Source organism: Ciconia boyciana, chromosome 1, assembly GCF_034638445.1.
Source record: "Ciconia boyciana chromosome 1, ASM3463844v1, whole genome shotgun sequence".
Lineage (NCBI taxonomy): Eukaryota > Metazoa > Chordata > Aves > Ciconiiformes > Ciconiidae > Ciconia > Ciconia boyciana.
The window spans coordinates 202,614,222-202,631,260 of NC_132934.1; the positions used below are offsets into that span (position 1 = coordinate 202,614,222).

The window sequence follows — 17,039 nt, forward strand, 5'->3', positions numbered from 1 at the left end:
TTGAAGCCAAGCAGATAGGAGGTTCAAAACCACGGAAGAAATACCTATTCATAACTCAGAAGGAATAGCCTTCCTGTTTTCACTCCAAACTACACCCAAGTATAGGATATCTTGGGTTAATCTGTGCCTAACCAGCATTTCCCCAATAGTCATCTGTTCCTGACAGAGACCCCAGAGTAATTCACCAGCAAAGTTGCTGATCATGCATGATTTATCTTCTGGTTAGTACAGAGCCTCCCACATGGTGTGAGTCCAGATCCTTAAGCACAGCTGTTGGGTCCAGACCATTGCGGTTCACACCATTTTGTGACAAAGGAGAACTGAAGTGGTGTCAGGATGAGGGCTACCTTCTAGGTCAGCGGTTCACTGGTCAGTGGTGAGGGCTTTGGGACTGTGGTTTGAAGGCTGCTAATTGAAGGTCTGAGCTTTCAAGGTGCTGCAAACTTAAGTACAGCAAAGCCCTTTAGCACTTGCTGAACTTTAAGAATATAAATGAAGTCCAGAAGATTAATGCTGTGCTTAAATGCTTTGCTGGGTCAATATACCTTGCAGCGTCAATTCCAGAGGTGGATGGCTAACTGTAGACAACAGGGTCTGTTTCACAGTAAATTCTCTGGATCAGCATGATTGCCTGTGAAGAGCTCTTGGGAAAGGGAAGACTTTTGCTTGAGTTGTCTCATCAGTGCAAATGATCTGGCCAGTAGTAATTCCCCATGGTAATTCCAGATGACCATCAAGTATTTCTGCCCTGCTCCAGAGTGGAAAGGGACTGTAATACCACATGTAGGTTTCCTGTAAGAACATGGTCTCTCTCCCATGAGTCTTCATCTTAGGCTGTCAAAACTCTCTGTCAAAACATGCAGTATGGTAGAGACCATTGCATTGCCTGACGCTGGGCATAGGCCAGGGTGCAACCTGCTCGGTTTATGAGCATGCATCTCAGAGTGGTGGCTAAAGTATTTTAAACCAACAGCTTAGGAGATACAAAGTTTTTATATAAGAAAAAAGCCTTTACATATATTAAACACTTTTAGACATTTTGATGTCAAGGACATGTCCTCTCCTTTCTTTTAATCCTCCCCTTCACCTGTGCTCAGGATCTGCTAATAAAACCCTCTTTAAAAAAACCCTTATACTTTGAATGATCTGGTATTTATAAAAATAATCTACATATATTAAATTTTATTTTCAGAGCTTTGTGCACAGTTTCTTTCTTTCCTTTCTTCCTTCCTCCCTCCTTCCCCCAACCCTGAGTAGACCTCAATCTGCTCTTTTTGGCTTGGCATTACCGAACTAGCATGCATAGCCACCTTGGCCAAAACCCAGCCACAGCACATGCTGCCTTTTTCCACAGGGCAGTTAAAGGGGGGGGAAAGGAACCGAGGAGGATGGTCAAGATCCACCAGTAGGAGCTTGGGAAGGTGACATCAGTGACAAGAGCAGTTGTGAGGTCCCAGCGCTCTGCAGGGGACACTCTGGGACTGAAGTACCCTTGCTGGCATTGCTGTTAGCACCAGACAGCTTTCCACAGCCAAGTGGTGGGGACTGGCTTGCCTCTGTAGTGCCAATTGATCTGCATCCCACTGCAGAATATGCTGTAGCTGGTGGCAGCCTGTCCCCACCAAGGGAACCACTTGGTTTACTGGAGAAGAAAGCCCAGGTATGCGCTAGCATGTACACAGTATATAAAGCCAGGGGAGTAGGACCCTGACATGGAGCAGGGGAATGGATCACTTTGAACATATTAGATATGCCACAACACTAATCTTCAGGGGACTGAACAGCCTTGTGACTGTGGTTAAGGCTACTCCTGAGAACTTTTCCCAATGCATTTTCAGAATAAGTTGCTAGAGTTTTCATATATGAAGTGATCTTTAGTTGAAGATATAGTCATAGATTTGCAGTGGGTGTAAACTGACATTTGGTCTCTGGCTGTCAGTAAATCTGCACTACAGGAGAGTCTGTCTCTCTTTTTTTTTTTATAATTAGCAATTTGAATCAATGGTAAAAAATGTCAAAAGCCTGATCTAATTGTAGAAACATATATCGAGCCATGTTCCACAGGAGACTGTTCTGGGTCTGGAATTACTTGGTATTTTTATTAATGACTTGCACGGTAGAATAGGGAGTTTGCTTATTAAATTTATAGACGGCATCAACCTGGGAGATGCAGAAGACACTAGAGGATGGGGAGAGAATTAAAAATAAGCACAGGTGCAAAGTATTACACTGACATGAGAATAGCTACCTTCAAAGAGAGTTGAGAGAGAGTGACTAGTGAGGCAGCAGTTCTACAGGAAGAGAGGTGCCGGTCCCACCTTTGCTATCTAATTGGGCATTTTAACTAAATAAGTGAGTAGAAAGCTTCCACCTTTCAAGTATCATGCTGCAATGGCAAGGTCTCTGTTTAAATGCTGTTCAAAACAGGTGTGACCAGCTGAGTACAGTGCAGAAGAGACCAGCAAAAATGATGAGAGGTCTAGAAAACAGCATATGCAGGATTAAACCTTCAGAAAGAGTCAAGTGTCAGTACCAAATGAAACAATGCCTTGGTTTCTGTTGTCACACGACAGTGTCCTGTACCCTGGATAGAAATGGACTGAGTTGTCTGCTCTGGCTTTATCTGCAGGTCCCAGCTGTTCTCTTTGGAGCTTCCCTCCACCTCCTTCCAGCACACCTGGGCTGCAGCCAGACAGCACCTCTCTCCATCCCCAGCTGCCATTGTACAATCCTGCCAGAGCAGATACTCCTACTTTTTTAGCTACTGTTCTCTAGTCCTTATTTGTGAACCTCCTTTCCTGCTGATTATGGCCCCTAACACAGCCTTGAAGAAAAGAAGTGAATGTCTCAGTGCAAAGAGTGTAAACAACTATGAGACATGAGCAAAACAATTTCTTCATTACTGGCCATGGTCTCTGCTTTCTTTCTGCTCAACAGGTTTCTTAAGGATATTTGATTTGCTTGCTGGCCATCCTATGCAGGTGGAAATCACAATGAGATCTCAATGACAAGTGGACCCTTTATGTGTTTTCTGTTCTTGTGTGGGTATGATGGGCAGCAAGTAATACTGAAATTAATTTAGTATGAAGGAAAAGGGCAGGGATCCTCTGTAGCAATTCTGAGTGTAGCAGATCATAACCTGAGCATGAGACAACAGTGTCACACTTGTGAAAATGACAGGAATCGCACTGGAATGCCTAAACAAAAGTGCGACCTTCCAGCCACACTGAATAATCCTTTTTCTCTCCTTGGCATTTTGATTCATCTTAGGTGGGATGTTGGGTACAGTTCTGGACAATGAAATTCAAGGAAGCTGAAGACCTGCCAACAGAGGAGAGCAAAAAAATATCCCCAAACCAACCCCACAAACACCAGATCTAGAAAATAATATAGGCTGTAAGATTGAAAGAACTGAGATTATTTAGTAGGAAGACAAGACTGAAGAGGGATGTGAAAATAGTCTTCATGTGTGTAAATGCTTGTTCATAATATACTATTATGAACAAGAAAAAACAGTAGTTGTACTTTTCAGCAGATGTTAGGAGAGCCAGTCCAGCAGTAAGGACAGCTGAGCTAAGACTGTCTTGCTTAAGAGATCTGCAGTGTGTTTATCATTGCAAATTTTTAAGCGCAGGTTGGACAAACATCCTTCATTCTTCAGGAACACTTAGGTGTGGACTGATTTTACCTTAGGGCTGCAGGCATGGTTGAGCTGTCGTGTTACATTTCTTTAGGTTCTCTGTCTCGGATTCATTTATAGAGAGGATTGTTCTGTGGCACTCTCTGGCAAAAATAAGCAGTTTTGGCATGCTGGCTCCCAGACAGGAATTGGGAACTGAAAGAAATTGAGAGATCCCACTGCAGGGCAATTACGCTTTCACAAGAATGTGTTAAAACAATATTAATCATTGTAAACAAAAATTACAATGAGCAAATAAAGAATAAGGCTGTAGAAAGAAGACATACATAATTAATAGATGAAGGAAGTTAGGTCTATTGGTAATACAGAAATAAAAAATGCAAGAAACTGTAAAGATTGTAATTTCTGTGTTAAAAAACCACTAATGGATGCTCAGCTAGTGGATAACTAAATTGTCCAAGTTTCCAAATATATTTAGTCTGTTGTTTGCTGTAAAGCTTCTTTCTCTGCTCAAGCATCTAGAAAATCCTGGCTCTTGTCTCACTTCTGACGTCTCTCACTTGCATTTTTCCTGCTATTCTATTTTCTATTAATCTGAGTCAATTTAGCAAATGAGAAAATGAGGACCAGACAGCACATAATTTGATTACTCATGTTCTCTTAAACATTTGCCCATATTATTGAAAACTAATTCTAATTCAGCACTACTGTTTTTAGCCTCCTAAAGCCTAAAAAGAGACTGAGGTTATAAGACTAGTCCAGATGGGGATCATGCCTCCCTGTAGTCAGCAGAGAGGAATGGGTATTTTTAGGGAGAGGTTCATGTGAAGGTATCTGTTTCTCTCTATTGTCGTCATATTGTCTCTCTCAGCTGCTATAAAGGGAGCCCATGGTGATTATTTCAGATGGAGACATCTGCACTGTAGATGTCTACGTTCATTCAGAATCCCACCTCTTGTTTCTAAATAATACAGCCCTTTGCTTATTCATACTTTAATAGAATAGAAGATTCTTTATTGCCCTTTCATGTTTCTTTGGCAATAGGTGTGATTTCTGGGTTTGCTGATGTACTATTTCCATGAGATAATGTGTTCTTTTGGAGGATGCAGTTACCTGTGGAGTGTCTCATCTTCATCCCAAGCTGCAGGTGAAGGAGGTTTGACAGAGCCAGACTGTGTGATTTACACCTGATTTATACCTAATTCTAATGGCCAGTTTGGACATTAGAGCTGCTGAGGGACATGGCTACTGAGGGCTGATGGGTGGCAACCAGTACCTTGGTAACAGAGTGGGAGGAGTATAAAATGGCTTGGAGCACACAGAAACACACAGTCATTCAGCCAAAACTGTCCCTCTGTACTTACTGACTTCTTCTTTGGTGGATGCTGCCTACCTCCATTCCTCTACTGAGTTTCTGGGCACTTGCTGCCTTCAACCCTTCCTACAGCTCACTCAAAACACATCACTGAGATTATCTTCATGGATATTTATCTTGCCTTATTCTTTCTGTTGAATTCTCTCTTCCAGTTCACAGAATCACAGAGTCAGAGAATGGTTGAGGTTGAAGGGACCTCTGGAGATCATCTGGTTCCACTGCCTGCTCAAGCAGGGCCACTTAGAGCCAGTTGCTCAGGACCATGTCCAGATGGCTTTTGAATATCTCCAAGGATGGAGACTCCACAACCTCTCTGGGCAACCTGTACCAGTGCTCAATCATCCTCACTGCAAAAAAGTGTTTCCTGATGTTCAGAGGGAACATCCTGTGTTTCAGTTTGTGCCCATTGCCTCTGGTCCTGTCCCTAGGGGCCAATGAAAAGAGCTTGGCTCCATCCTCTTTGCACCCTCACTTCAGGTATTTATAGACATTGATAAGATCCCCTCTGAGCCTTCTCTTCTTCAGGCTAAACAGTCCCAAGCTCTCTTGGGCTTTCCTTATAGAATAGATGTTCCAGTCTCTTAATCATCTTCGTGGCCCTTCATTGGACTCTCTCCAGCATGTCCATGTCTCTCTTGTACTGAGGAGCCCAGAACTGGACACAGCACTCCAGGTGTGGCCTCACCAGTGCTGAGTAAAGGGCAAGGATCACCTCCCTTGACCTGCTGGCGACGCTTTGCCTGATGCAGCCCAGGATTCCATTTGCCTTCTTTGCCACAAGGGCCCATTGCTGGCTCATGTTCAACCTGGTGTCCACCAGGACCCCCTAGGACCTTTCCTGCAAAGCTGCTTTCCAGCTGGGTGTCCCCCAGCATGCTGTGGTGCCTGGGGTTGTTCCTCCCCAGGTGCAGGACTTGCCCTTCTCCTTGTTGAACTTCATGAGGTCCCTGTCAGCCCATTTGTCCAGCCTGTTGAGGTCCCTCTGGATGGCAGCATGCCCCCCTGGCATTCAGCCACTCCTGCCAGTTTTGTGTGGTCAGCAAACTTGCTGAGGGTACATTGTTCCATCATCCAGATCATTAATGAAGATGTTAAACGGGACTAGACCCAGTATTGACCCTTGGGGTACACCGCTAGTTACTGGCCTCCAACTAGACTTCATTCCACTGATCACCACTCTCTGGGCCCAGACGTTCAGCCAGTTTTCAATCCACCTGAGTTTCCTCCAGATTCTATTCACTTGCAGAGGAAATTAATTCACCAGAAGTTGCTTTCACTTCCCCAGCCCAGAAGACCTGCTGGCAGCTTAACAGATGATCTATGAGCAGATGTAGTCCCTGGACCTCAATCTAAGATGCAAGTTCCCTCCTTTTAGCACACAAAGAAGATTTCGTGTTAGAGAAAACCTTTTTTTTATTCCACAGACTGGAATGAAGTTCTTGCTTATATCTGACTGGCTGATTCAAGTGTGTTTTAAGTCAGTGTACAATGCTAGTCCTTTGTTTCTGTCCTTGGTGAACCATCATACTAGACCAGTCCCTGCTCCTGGAAACTTCCGGTGGATCTGGATCCTGAGAAGAAGGGAGCAAGAATGTCCAAGATGGAGGGTAATAAGAACAGCTGAAAGTTACGATGCAATGATCATTTCTACTTCTATGTCTTGTTGATAAAAGAAACTTCAAACTTTCTCTAAATTAGTATATTTAATCTTTTGCGGGGAATTCCACAAAACACATAGTAGAGGAGGTGATAGGAACTGTTTTTCTCTGCCTGCCACAGAAATAATATTAATTACTAGGTTTTAAAAATGCCCTATCTTTACAATTTTAAAGAATTGAAAAACAGAAACGACCCTAATTAATACATGACCTTTTTCAGAACACAGACAAAGAGTACCATGATGAAATACATCAGGATCTCTGCAGGCTTGCAGAAGTCCTGACAGACCACCAGCAGCAGGGTGGAGGTACGTGGGCTGTGAATGGAGAGCAGAGCCACTGGAGGCTGAAACGGGAGCGAGAAAATAGAAGCAGGTGTGGTCTTGCATGACTTCACAGTCTATTGCCGTGCTTTTCAAAAGCTGTACGAAGAGGCTGGGCAGTCTGGGAAGCCTCTCCAATGATCATCATCCTTTCGGCAGCAGAAGATATACATGAATATGAGAAAGACAACACACAACAGTGCCAAATAAAGTTTGTATTCCTAAGTGTGTGGTATTTTAAGGGTAAAAATCAGAAATGAATTAATTTTCAAGAGCTGCTAATGTATCATTTTTTCAATAACATCATAAAATAAAGCAAATTGTGTATCTTATATGTTCTTATGTTATAGATATCAATCTATTTTCCATGTTCCATATAGATTTTAAATATGTCATAGCATCAAAATAATAATTTTATAAAATTAATATACTACTTAATATTATATTAACCTATTTATTTTAAAATTTTAGAAGTATTTATAAAAGCTGAAAAGTAGTGGCATAATTTTTATGCTCCTCTGCTTGCAAAAATGATTGTATTCAGCTGGGTGAACAATGAAAGAATGAAATACCCCGTATCATCATCATTTTACTGTAGTCATGTTTTATTAATCAAATTCATCAGTTTGCCAATTTTCTTTAAAACTTTGTTCTGACATTATTTCAAGGATATTAAAATACAGGAGAGGGAGCGAGAAAGTAGGGTACATGTGTCAGTAAGAGGTCCGGATGTCACCATTGTAGAAAGTTTTTTGATATTTTAGGTAAGCTGATCTTAGAAAACTTTTTGAGGCATCCAAACAAAATTAGCACCATTACATGGTAGCAAAAATCAATGGCAGCTCTGCTTTGTACGTATTAAGTGCTATCTAAGCCATGTACTCTGAAATCAAACCAAGGCACCTGACATTTGGCACCCCAGGTTACCAGGTAGTTTATTTGGTTATGAATGGAGAAAATTATACTTCCCAAGCCCCAGAGTGATAGTGCTCATCCTGGGCTTGAGTTTTCTTAGGGGCCTCTGAAGTGTGCGTAGGAGTCATTTCTCATGGCCAAATCCCTGAAGGTTGCCGCCCCGCTCTCCTGGCTCACACCGCTCCCCTGTCACACTGTGGGCTCACCATGCCCTGGGATCCTCCCCCGGGGGCTGGGAAGAGACAGGAATCTCCTGATCGGAGCAGAGTCTGAGGGGAGGTGGCACCTGCCAGGCTGTGGATCTGCATCACTGCTGCCAGAGGTGAAGCGGCCAAGGGTGACGGTTTCAGGCCAGCAAAGGAGAAATGAACGTGGGGATCCTGCTGCTTCTTTTGCAATGTTAGTGCCAGATCCCAGCCATTTCTTTCTGACTCCTTCTGCTGCTTTCCATTTATGTGCAGCCAAGGGCAGGTCTGGGTGTCCCTGGCTGCCACCGTGTGACCCTGCCTGAGCAAACACACCTGGCTCGCCAGCTGTGATTGCACGGTGCTTGTGGGGGAAAGCATGTTTCCTCTGGGCTTTGACACCCCCTTGGAGAAGTAAGATGAAAGTCCTGGTTTAAAAAGGAAAATAGGCTGTGCTTCCATCATGTGCTGTGCTCTTTGGGTGCCTTCCACTGAAAGGCTCGTCCAGCTTCCCATCATCTCCATTTGCAGATATTGCCACCTGTACAGAGCACTGACAAGTGGAAGGGGAGTACAGAGCCAAGGGTGGGAATGGCAACGTTGCCTCTTAATGGGACAAGAACAGCGGGAGCAGAGCAGAGATTGGAAGAGAAATCTAGAAGAGAGAAAAATCTTTGTCTTCTGATAGTTCAAGGTTTGGCACCCCATCTTGATATAAAATGCTGAAGCTCGAGATACTTTCCTAAAATTTACTCTCCTCTTTGCCTTGTGAACAGAGAAACAGCTTCTGCCAGACCCTGCAAGCCTGACTAAGGGCCCTAGGGAGCATTGGTTATCTTTATGTTAAGAGACTCTCAACTCCAGGGTTTCAAATTCACCTCTCCCTGCATCGTGGCATCCTCAAAGACTGTGCACTCAAGTTCAGTATCACCTTTCTGGAAAACCTGCCTTCCGCCTTCCCTCCCAATGGCATTTATTTCAGTTGTCCCTGAGAACCACTGTGGGCATCCTGGCATGTCTGACTTCAGTTCAGCTTGTCGCAAAGCAAAGCACCATGTTTTTTACTGAGATAAAAGTGAGAGTGAAAAAAGACAGTGAAATCATAAATAAACAACACATATGTCAAGCTTACCAGGAATCCTATTCAACAGAGGGTGTTGGGAGACACAAGGCTTGAGTTTACTTGTACTTTGCTCCAGACCAGGTCCCTTGTGTTTCTTCGTACAGTTTGACCTGTCTTGGCAGACATCCAGCAATAACTAAAATGGTTATGACAGTTTCTCTCAAAAGGCAAACATCCCCAAGGCCAAGTATCTGCATAACCAGAAGCAGGAATCAATATTAAGCCTCTGCCATGAGCACAGCAAGGAGCACATAGGTCTTGCTATAGCCCTTCAGTGACAGTGGATACACCTGCAGCCACAGCATCTGCTGCATGTTGGCTGTTGAACTCCCAGGGGAGCTCCTCATGGGCACTGTGAGCGGGTCAGCAAGTGCTGTGTCACTGCCTGAGTGGAAACGATTGTTCCTATGGTGTTTGTCAATGGACTGGGTGGGGAGGCAAGCGGCCTTGGCAGGGTATAAACTCCCCTGTCCATATACCAGCTCTCCTTCAGCGGATGCAGAGTGCAAGAGGTGAAGCTCCTCACGCCAGCTACCCTCATCCTGCTCCTCTCCCTTTGCACCCCTGGCACAGGGGCGCGTGAATACACCTCTGTCCTCACTGTGCCCAATGGAAGCCACTGGGGCAAGTGGAGGAGTCGGCAATTTTGCCGCTATGGCTATGCCAATGGATTTGCACTGAAGGTAAAATTCTCCCTATTTCCCACCATCTCCTCTCCCTGCACCCTGGTCTACAGCTCTCCACCTCCCAGGAGGGTTTTCTCCAGAGTCTAAGGACTTTCTGTAGAGTTTTTCCTCTTCCTGAGTATGGTACTCTGTACATGAAACTATGAGTCTTCTGAAAAATTTAGTCCAGAAAATGTTGCCACTGCAGTTACACCAGTAAAGAAAAATATGATTTTTTTTTTTAGGACAAGACGTCTTCCACTAAATACAGCAAAAACAGAGCTACTGCCAGAATTGTTTTGCTCTCAATCTGGATAGAAGTGTGCTGGCAGATGCATGGTCTGTATGTGGCTGATATTTCAGCCACGTCAGTGCTGAGATCTGCTGGTGGAGCCAGGGAGAGAGGCAGCCTCCTCCAGTGTCTCTCCTGGGACTCAGAGTCTCTGCCTTACATGTTGGGACAGAAATAGTTAGAAAACACAAAGAAGAACATGTCACGAGGGTTACGTAGGTACGCTGCAGTTTCCCAGTGACAGACATCTTTTCCCATGTGCTTCCCAAGACATTTTCTCTTTCTCATTACAGAAAGGAGTTGGGACTGTTTACGACTGGCACTTAAAGGACTTTTCCTGGGTCTTCTCCCCCTTGCCTTTACCTCTGTCCCTGTGTGACTTCTACTGCAGGTGGAGCCCTTCCAGTTTGGAAGAGATGACACAGCTCTGAATGGCATACACCTGCATTGTCAAGATGATTCAGTCATTGAGTCCTCAGTGGGGGAGTAACACTATGGTTTCTCCCCTGTTTGTCATGCACGAGCTCACAAAATATCCATAGGTGTCACCATCTGCAGGGGTCTCTTCTCTGACTTGCTTTGTCTGCATAGTGCTGTAGCATAAAGTAAATTAAAACATGTGGTTGGGGTTTTTGTTAATTCATTTTTAGGGTAATTAAACATGGTTAATTCACATTACTGCCTTCTGTTTGCTCTTGACATTTCTGCAGAGCACTGTGAACACCCAAAGTATAGTCCTAGGGATGGAGTCCTTCTTTGGAAATCTGCAACACATGGGGCAAATGTGAGAAAAGGGGTTTTTATCCATACATTTAGAAACTGTTTGGGTGAAGCCCTGGCACTGCTGCAGTGAACAGCACTGCGCCTCCGGACGGCAGAGCATCTGCTCTCCCTGCTCCCTGGTGTGTACTTGTCAGACAGGTCAGGGGTGCATCATAAAACATGTGCTCAGGCAGTCCTTGGAGTTTCCACCAGAACCATAACTATCCAATCTCGGACTTCCTGGTGTTTTTCTGATGAGATACCAATAAAGAGAAAAGTACACCCTTGGAAGGGAAGGAAAAAAAAGGAGAAAGTAAGGGGCCCCAGACTGCAGCAGGACGTTGTGCTGGTCACTGCTGTGAGCAAGGAAGTCTTAAGCTTCAGGGCAGAATGACAAGGAGAAGGAGCACTTCCCAGCAGTTTGCAGAGCCCAGATATTCTTTCGTCTGCTGTCAGGTGGGGTACCTGGACCAGCTTCCAAGTTTACCCTGGAGGCTACTTGATCTCCTTCTCACTGAGAATAGAGAAGTCCCAAGGAGGAGGTGATGACACAGCAGCCAACATCTGAATGAGCATCTGAGCATCTGAGCATCTGAGCTGATGCTCAGAAGCAACTGTGTAGTAGGTGATGGACTATCATGGGGTAGATTTGGCCCATGGAGCAAAAGCTGCAACATATGCGGTCTCCAGACCAAGGTAGAGCCCCCACAGTGGCTTCAGGATGACACAGTGCTCAACAATGTGAAGTTCTCCTGCTGTAAATGAGCACTTGCTCCTTCTTCATCACTGCCTACACATCCCACATCCCACATCCCACAGGAAATGAAACATCAGCAAAGCTTGGCTCTAGCTTTATACTGGGACATCCCTGTGACATTTTGACTGCTTGCATCTTGCTGTACCGGCCAATGTCTTAGATGATGATGTCTTTTACAGCTGCCACTGCATTAGCATAGCTTCTCACAGTTACTGAAGTGTATTATGTTCACAAGAATCATCACATCATGTAACTGCTGGTATATCACTGTGAAAATGCCCAATCTCTGACAATTGCTCAGAGCTGAGGAACAGATTCCTCAACTTTTTTTTCTCTGACTGGTGAGTTTCTTTCAGGTTTGCTCTGCCCATTTTTCCCTTGTTTGAAATAATACTTGACCTGTTGACATGACAGACAGGGAGGAATAGATATTAGTTTGAGTCTACTTGAGGTTTCTGACCGAAGAGAAAATGGCCAATGGGAGCTAAACAGGCTGAAATGGAAATTTGGGTGGGTTCATGAGAAGCATCAAATGTTTAGTATCATTGCCCACTCCTAACTTTAATTGCCTCAAGATTTGTACATGTTTTTAACAAGCAATCTAATAGCTCATACGTGAGCTCCTGCCTTAGGAAACATGGTTAGAAAGTGTGCTTACACTGAGCGTTCATCTCAGTGTGGCTATCTTGCCACCTGAGTGGACTGTAGCTCTCCAAACCTCACTTGTTGCTGCTTTGTAATGTGCTCCACTGGCTCACCTAGCTGTTAATGCAAAACTCATTTTCATGGGATTTGTTTTTTCATTTGTTGCCTCTGGGCTTCATGCTCTAAATAGAATGGGGAGAATCCAAACTAAAAATAAACTCTATGTCATTCATCCATTTTTTATGCTCCAATTTTCTGGAGAAGCTTGACGTTATTACCTTGTCCTGATGTGCTAGATGTAAAGAATGTACTCTCGAGTTGGGGAAAAATCATGCCTGGAGATCATTATTGTGCCTGTCCTGGTTTTGGCTGGGATAGAGTTAATTTTCTTCCTAGTAGCTGGTATAGTGCTGTGTTTTGGATTTATTATGAGAATAATGTTGATAACACACTGATGTTTTAGTTGTTGCTAAGTAGTGCTTATACTAAATCAAGGACTTTTCAGCTTCCCATGCTCTGCCAGGTGCACAAGAAGTTGGGAGGGGGCACAGCCAGGACAGCTGACCCCAACTGACCAAAGGGCTATTCCATACCATATGGCATCATGCTCAGTATAGAAACTGGGGGGCACTGGCCGGGGGGCAGTGATCTCTGCCTGGGGACTGGCTGGGCATCGGCCAGTGAGTGGTGAGCAATTGCATTGTGCATCACTTGTTTTGTACATTCTTTTATTATTATCACTATTATTATTACTATTATTATTATTATTATTTTCTCTTCCTCTGCTGTCCTATTAAACTGTCTTTATCTCAACCCACGGGTTTTACTTTTTTTCCCGAGTACCTCCCTGATCCCACCGGGGAGGGGGGGGGCAGGGAGGGTGAGCGAGCGGCTGTGTGGTGCTTAGTTGCCAACTGGGGTTAAACCACAACAGTGCCCTAATGGCTGAGCCACCGGGCCTCTCTGGCAAGAGTTTGAGAAGTCTTATTGCCTCTCTGAGCACCTTTTAGGAAGTGTAGCTGTTGCTATTCCCTCAAAGCAATGCATTATGCATCTTTGTGTACTTGAAACAAGGTAGGGGCATGGTGTTGTCATTCTCTAGGTGACTGGTTGGGCTGTGGGGGTGTCGTGTCCAGGACCACAGCCGCGTGGAGCAGCACAGAGCTGATGGGCAGAGGTTCCTTCTGCCAGTTCACATCCTCTGCTTAGCATATACACAGCAGCCATCACCACTCTGGCTCTTCATCCATGTGAAATTTTCTTCCTGTCACTTACCTCAAAAAATACGCAAATAACTGTATTTTCTTTTAAGAGAAATGGAATATAGCAGGCAAAAGAATAGAACAAACATGATATGTACTTTGGTTAAAAGGGTTTTGATAAAAAAATCAGGGGTTTGCTTTTGAGTAGATCACTGGTCTGTCTAACTCCGTGTACTGTCTCTGCTGGCAGTGCTCAATATCTAGTGCTTGCTGCAATAAAAAGTTTCTCTGAGTCAGGGAAGTGATGAGTATGAATTTTATTGGCAAAGCCAACAGCAATCATTGGCTGTTTGGTGTTTGGTAATGTTCTCCAATGCTGGCCTTTGGAACACACAGCAATTTCTCATGATGCTTGTGTCATTTTGCCTCCCAGTTCCCATTTTTGACAACACAGGAATTTTCCAAGTGATGGGTGATGAGCAGAAAAGCCAGCCATACAGAACTCAGGACTGATTGCATCTACTGCAACCAAGCAGAGAATAAAACATTTTTCTTGTCTCTGTCTGTACTGTACAGGGTATTGCTTCCAGTCTTCCTGAGGCGCAGCTGGGGTAAACTGGTGCATCTCCAATGACATCATTCAAAGTCACTTCAAGTGAAGCACTTACCAAAGCCTCAGTAATGCAAGAAGAAATCTTAGAAAGATTCCTGGATTTGAATGATTTTATCTTTAAAAAATTAATATGAAACTTTCCAACCAGACCTTCTGCTGCCAATTTGCATATCTCTGACTTATTTAATCTGAGGATCTGATTTATTTCTTAACCTTTTAAGCTGTTTTCTTATAATTTGGTATTTTAAAAGTGATCCTTTAATTGCTTTCTGTCCTCCTGTTGACTGCAGACATTTTAAATATGCAACTGTTTTTTTTAAAGAAATGCTTATTTTACAAAACCAGCCCAGTCAGCACTTGAAATACAAGGGATTATTAGCTTCAAGGAAGCATTTTGTAACTTCCATCTCCATTTGGGAATTTATGAAAAAATCCATATTTGTCATATATTCAGCTCTCTGTAAACATTCAAATCCCTCAGCTCTGATACTTAGTAGCAAAAAAACCCCCGAAGTAGCAACCTTTTTCTAACAAGCTGAACTAAATTAAATTAAAACTAATTTCTGATGCTATCACAGTTAACTGGGGTTAACAGTGACCACATAGAAACTTACCTTCCAAAATGACTGTTTTCAGACCCCACACATGGACATACCTTAATTTGTATCTAGTTGCTTGACTTCCATTTTCTTATGAGATAGGGATCGTTTAGCTTGCAAACTGATCATCCCATATAATTAGTGAGGTGATATTTGAGAACATAACATAAAAATAAAAATAGCTGCACTGATCTAAACAAAACAGGCTTCATTCAATGAAAGTGAACAGGAATCATGGTGACATTATCTGCATCATCTTCCAAAACCTGGGGAATCCCTTTGCTCAGGCAGCGGCAGCTCCAGGCACTTCACAAACGTCTTAGAGGGCCAACTAGTGGTCATCTTACACCAGAGCAAGTAGGACAAGCAAAAATCGTCAAGTATTTTGTATTACAATATTGTATGATCAGTGTCACCAGCAAATGAGGCAACATGACATTTCAAGTGCTTTTTTCTCAGCATGTGAATAAGTTGTGTGTCTTGGAAAGATATGCTATGTGAATCTAAGTTGTGTGTGCAGCCAGTTATGTGTGGGGAAAGAGGTCTGGTAGTTTCTATGTTCTCCAGGTAGAGCTGATTTCTAAGAGAGTTAATTCTTGGAATGGCCATTATCGGTGAGCTGAAATGCCTAAAGAAGGAATTACTTTTCTTTCGAGTGATTTGTTCAAGAAGCAGTGCCTGTTTTCTTATGTGTATGTATGTGTATATGTAGACAATTGAAAAACTTGAACTTTGTATCACACATTTCTTCTCCAGAGGGTAGGCCAAGCTGGAATACTTTGAACATTTGCTTCTTCTCTGCAAATGAATGATTCAGTTAAATTTTGAAGTTGCACTAGGGGAAGAATTATTCACATTATCAGCAAAACTGACCTTTTACGCTTCCCTGTTGTGCCGGGTGTAACATAGCTTCATATTGGTGTGTGAATAGACACTCCAAACAAGAGCTGTTCCAAGAAATATTTGGAAAACAGAATACCGCCTCCTCTTCACGTACCTTCTCATGTATTTATCCACAACTTCAGAATCAAATGGTGATGTTTTTGTCATCTGAATACTGATGGAATACTTCCACCCAGGCCTCCTCTGATAGTCTGCTTGCAAAATGTGGGTTATATACAGAAAAGATGGAGTGGGACTGCAATTTAGAAGCTCGAGCTGAGCATGTCTCAACCATTTACTACACTTGGGGTGGAGGAATCAATCTCTTCCAACTGAAATGAAGGTATAAAAGCATCACCAAAGTGTGCTGGAACTGATGTGGCTGAAACTGTGCGTAGCTGGAAACTGTGAGTAGCTAACATCCACATGACTTCAAAAAGTCACTGTGTGGCCCTGGCACATCTAGGAGTCAGGAACGTGTTGCCAAAGAGCTGCCAGCCAGCTCCTGTGGGATGACAACTGGGACCAGTGGCAAGACCAAGGACAAAGCAAGAATTAGCCCTGCATCTACTGATAATGTGGCAATTCTGGGGCTGGAGGATGAGTAGGCTTGTGGAAGGCCAAGAGGAGTTTTCCACCCATCCACACACATGTGGCACGGCTGTCAGGGAGGCCGGCAGAAGCAGCAGGTCTGGAGCTTTCCAGAAGTGATTTTTAAAAGTCAGTTCTATTGGATAAGACTGAATCAGATCCAGAACAAACCCGCTGTTAGTGGTGTTCCAGTGAACCAAGCTTTGAGACTGCTTCTAGAAAGTTGACCTCAGAAATCTTAGCCTTTAGGCTGCGTTGTTCCCACTGCATGAGGAAAATAAGTATTCCATCCATCACAGGTGTTCTGAAGCTTAAGTTACTCATTTTTGTGAGATGCAGAGAAAACATCTGAAGATGCTTTAGCCACATATGATCATTAATACTATACACGATGGAGATGTGCACCATGCAGCTCATGCTCAATCTGTCATAGTTACCTTTGCTACCTCTTAAAGCCAACTCTAATTAACTAGCATGATTTCCAGTGAGGAAACAACTGAAAACATCTGTTTTAGAATTTTCTGCGTATAATTATTTGGAAATATTGCTACAGAATGTGAGTAGCAGAGAATGTTAACCTATGGGTCATGAAAAGAAAAACAGCAGGGCTTTGGAGAGGTGATTCACGAAGGATTGAATTCTGGCTTCCATCCTCTCCTGCAACACTGGGTTGGGAGTATACAGCCTGTGGGTATGCCCTTGTTGCACAGGACTGCATATCTATGGTATTGTGCTCGAATCTTAACTTTTTGTCTGAGAAGTTGTGGCATGGTTTGTACCTGCCTGCTTTGTCTCCATCTCTGCAGAACTGG

General features: G+C 43.6%; 1 protein-coding gene across 1 annotated transcript; it reads left to right on the plus strand.

The window, feature by feature from the left end:
• Positions 1-7,872: 7,872 nt before the first annotated feature.
• Positions 7,873-11,703, plus strand: LOC140650101 (vitelline membrane outer layer protein 1-like). Its single transcript, XM_072858033.1, has 5 exons — positions 7,873-7,926; positions 9,702-9,902; positions 10,568-10,662; positions 11,395-11,499; positions 11,532-11,703. The coding sequence occupies exons 1-5, from the start codon at positions 7,873-7,875 to the stop codon at positions 11,701-11,703; spliced, it is 627 nt and encodes a 208-aa protein (XP_072714134.1).
• The last annotated feature ends 5,336 nt before the right edge of the window (positions 11,704-17,039 follow it).

What these genes read in the sequence shown, in the direction of transcription:
- LOC140650101 (XM_072858033.1), top strand. Translation starts at nt 7,873, where the DNA reads ATGTACTCTGAAATCAAACCAAGGCACCTGACATTTGGCACCCCAGGT. An exon ending in CCAATGGATTTGCACTGAAG is followed by an intron (nt 9,903 to 10,567) that starts GTAAAATTCTCC and finishes CTTCTACTGCAG; the next exon opens with GTGGAGCCCTTCCAGTTTGG. An exon ending in ATTGAGTCCTCAGTGGGGGA is followed by an intron (nt 10,663 to 11,394) that starts GTAACACTATGG and finishes GTCTGCTGTCAG; the next exon opens with GTGGGGTACCTGGACCAGCT.